Raw genomic sequence first — 2,251 nt, forward strand, 5'->3', positions numbered from 1 at the left:
TCCAAGAACTGGCATATGACGAAAGGCGCGAAGGGCCACAACCCAAAACCTCACCTGCCTTCGCCACACAAGCCTTTCCTGCCAACGAAAGAATACCTCCCATCCAAGCAGACCTTGGAGCTGCACATGGGATGACCATCAAAGATCTCAACTAGCTGTCTAAAAACATCAGCAAGTTCAACCCGAACTCCACAGAGGGTCACGACATCTAGGCCTACCTGCAAGATATCGAGTTTCATCTGGAAATGAGACCTCATGTGACAGACAGAGACAGGTTATACCTCCTTAGAGCCACGTCCAGTCCTGAGGTACGAAACTTCCTAAATCGACAGCACAGTCAAACAAAGTCCAACTACCAGCTACTTTGTGAGGTCCTGATTAAAGAGTTTACAGACCCTGAGTCTGAACATGGACTGTTAACTGCCTTGGAGATCAAACAAGGTCGACAAGAGGTTCAACAAGCTTACTACAGCCGACTCCGACAAGCCTACTTTGGTGCACACAACGAACCTGACCTGGCAGAAGATTGCCTCAAAGAAAGGTAATAAAACATCCACACTCTTGAACTCTGTCACCAAAGACTCAAGCCTTGCACTGGACGACACCCAGTGGCATCACAACACCAGAGTCTTCCATCAAGAGCACAGAGAACGTGACCCCCATGTCCACGACAGCTTTCAGCCCAACCGCTGGAAAAATCCATGGGCCCAGCCATACTTCTCAAGAAACCCAAAAGATAAGAACAACTGGAAACCTAACCAGACATCCAAGGGTAATCGCCTGACTCATCCAAGAGCAACTCGTGTGGGTAAGTGACAACAAAACCCACCTCAGCACCACTCAGACATGCACAGTGCGGAGTATGCACAAGAACAAGACAGCTTACCATCAGACGACATGGAACAAGTCATGAGTTCCTTCAAGGAAAGCTGAACATGGATGACCACAAAGTTGAGTCATGCTCGCTGTGACCAGCGACAGAACGGAAGGCCGGTGATCACCTGGTACACCACATCAGAGATGACAAGCACCTGTTCAACAACCACCCAGAACGAGCAAGTCTCTCATGGCCAACTGTTGATGAAAACTCTGAGGTACCAAAGACCATCACCTCAGTCACTCATCGCTCACTAACAAACTGTCAAGTTAACTCCAACTCCAAGAACCACATTCCTGTCTGTGCAACAGCAACCACCCAAGCACAGAAGGTCAGAAAGTCTGCCACAACCAGAAGGCATCCCAAGGGAAATGCAACATAGGAGACAAAGTTTGCACCCCAGCTTCACACAGCCATGCCGAACTACCTCCGACTGTCTGCTAAAGAACTTCCTGCCTTGCTGGACTGACCCCCATTAGATCATGGACATGCCCTCATCCAAGCCAAGGATGCAGAGAGCCAGTCTTCACTGACATACAAGTAAAGGGGGGAGACAACACAGACTGAAACAGATCTGACCACACATACACTACACTATGACATCCTAGCTCAACAGTAGTCGTAAGCCATGCTAGGAAAACCCACAGCAGCTTTGTTTTTGTTTTGTTTTGTTCTTCTTTTACCTATCCTTTTCCTTCCCCTCCTTCATTAGGTGAAACACCTAGACACCCTGCAAGGGTCAAAGGTCTGATGTTAGGATTGACTCACCACACTAATATGTGCCAGTCATTCTAAACTGAATGGAAGCCAGAGAGCTCCATGCACGCATGACCAGCTAAGGACCAGCTGAAACCAGCAGCCGTGCTTCAAAACATACCTAACCAGCATATGCAGTTTTTTTAACAGGGGTGTTACAGTTCAGTCAGTTGAACTCACAGCAGCAGAAAGAGGCTGAACACTTCAAATATACTTTACAATGTGCTTCATGTGTGAGCGTCAAATATGATCTTACCCCAGTGTCTCCAGTTTACAGTAAGGAACCTGTAGTACATCAGAAAGCAGCTTCACTGAATCTCCTAGTTTATTCCACGACAGATGCAGTTCTCTCAGGTGTGAGGGGTTTGATCTCAGAGCTGAAGCCAGAGCAGCACAACCTTCATCTGTGACGCCACAATAATTCAACCTGTAGAGAACAATGACACACTCTTCACTCTCTCAGATCAGGTCAGTTTAGCTGTGAATCCATTATTAAAGATAAAGAACAAACTTAAAGTTTGTTCTTTATCTTTAAATCAATATGTTTGATGGATCATTGGACTGAGATCTAAAATGTCACAGAACACAAAAAATGATCATAAAACATCTAAATTTAAC

The 2,251-nt window shown here is 46.2% G+C and overlaps 1 protein-coding gene across 1 annotated transcript in view; it reads left to right on the forward strand.

Moving 5' to 3' along the window:
• The window catches only part of LOC107574019 (uncharacterized), a 9,766-nt gene extending 8,292 nt beyond the window's left edge, over positions 1 to 1,474 (forward strand). The window contains exon 2 of the mRNA XM_016260492.1: positions 918 to 1,474. Within this exon, the coding sequence (XP_016115978.1) occupies positions 918 to 971 (54 nt within the window). The 3' untranslated portion in view covers positions 972 to 1,474. The remainder of the gene's footprint in view (positions 1 to 917) is intronic.
• The last annotated feature ends 777 nt before the right edge of the window (positions 1,475 to 2,251 follow it).

This window comes from Sinocyclocheilus grahami, unplaced genomic scaffold, assembly GCF_001515645.1.
Source record: "Sinocyclocheilus grahami isolate Dianchi unplaced genomic scaffold, SAMN03320097.WGS_v1.1 scaffold2093.1, whole genome shotgun sequence".
Taxonomy (NCBI): Eukaryota; Metazoa; Chordata; class Actinopteri; order Cypriniformes; family Cyprinidae; genus Sinocyclocheilus; species Sinocyclocheilus grahami.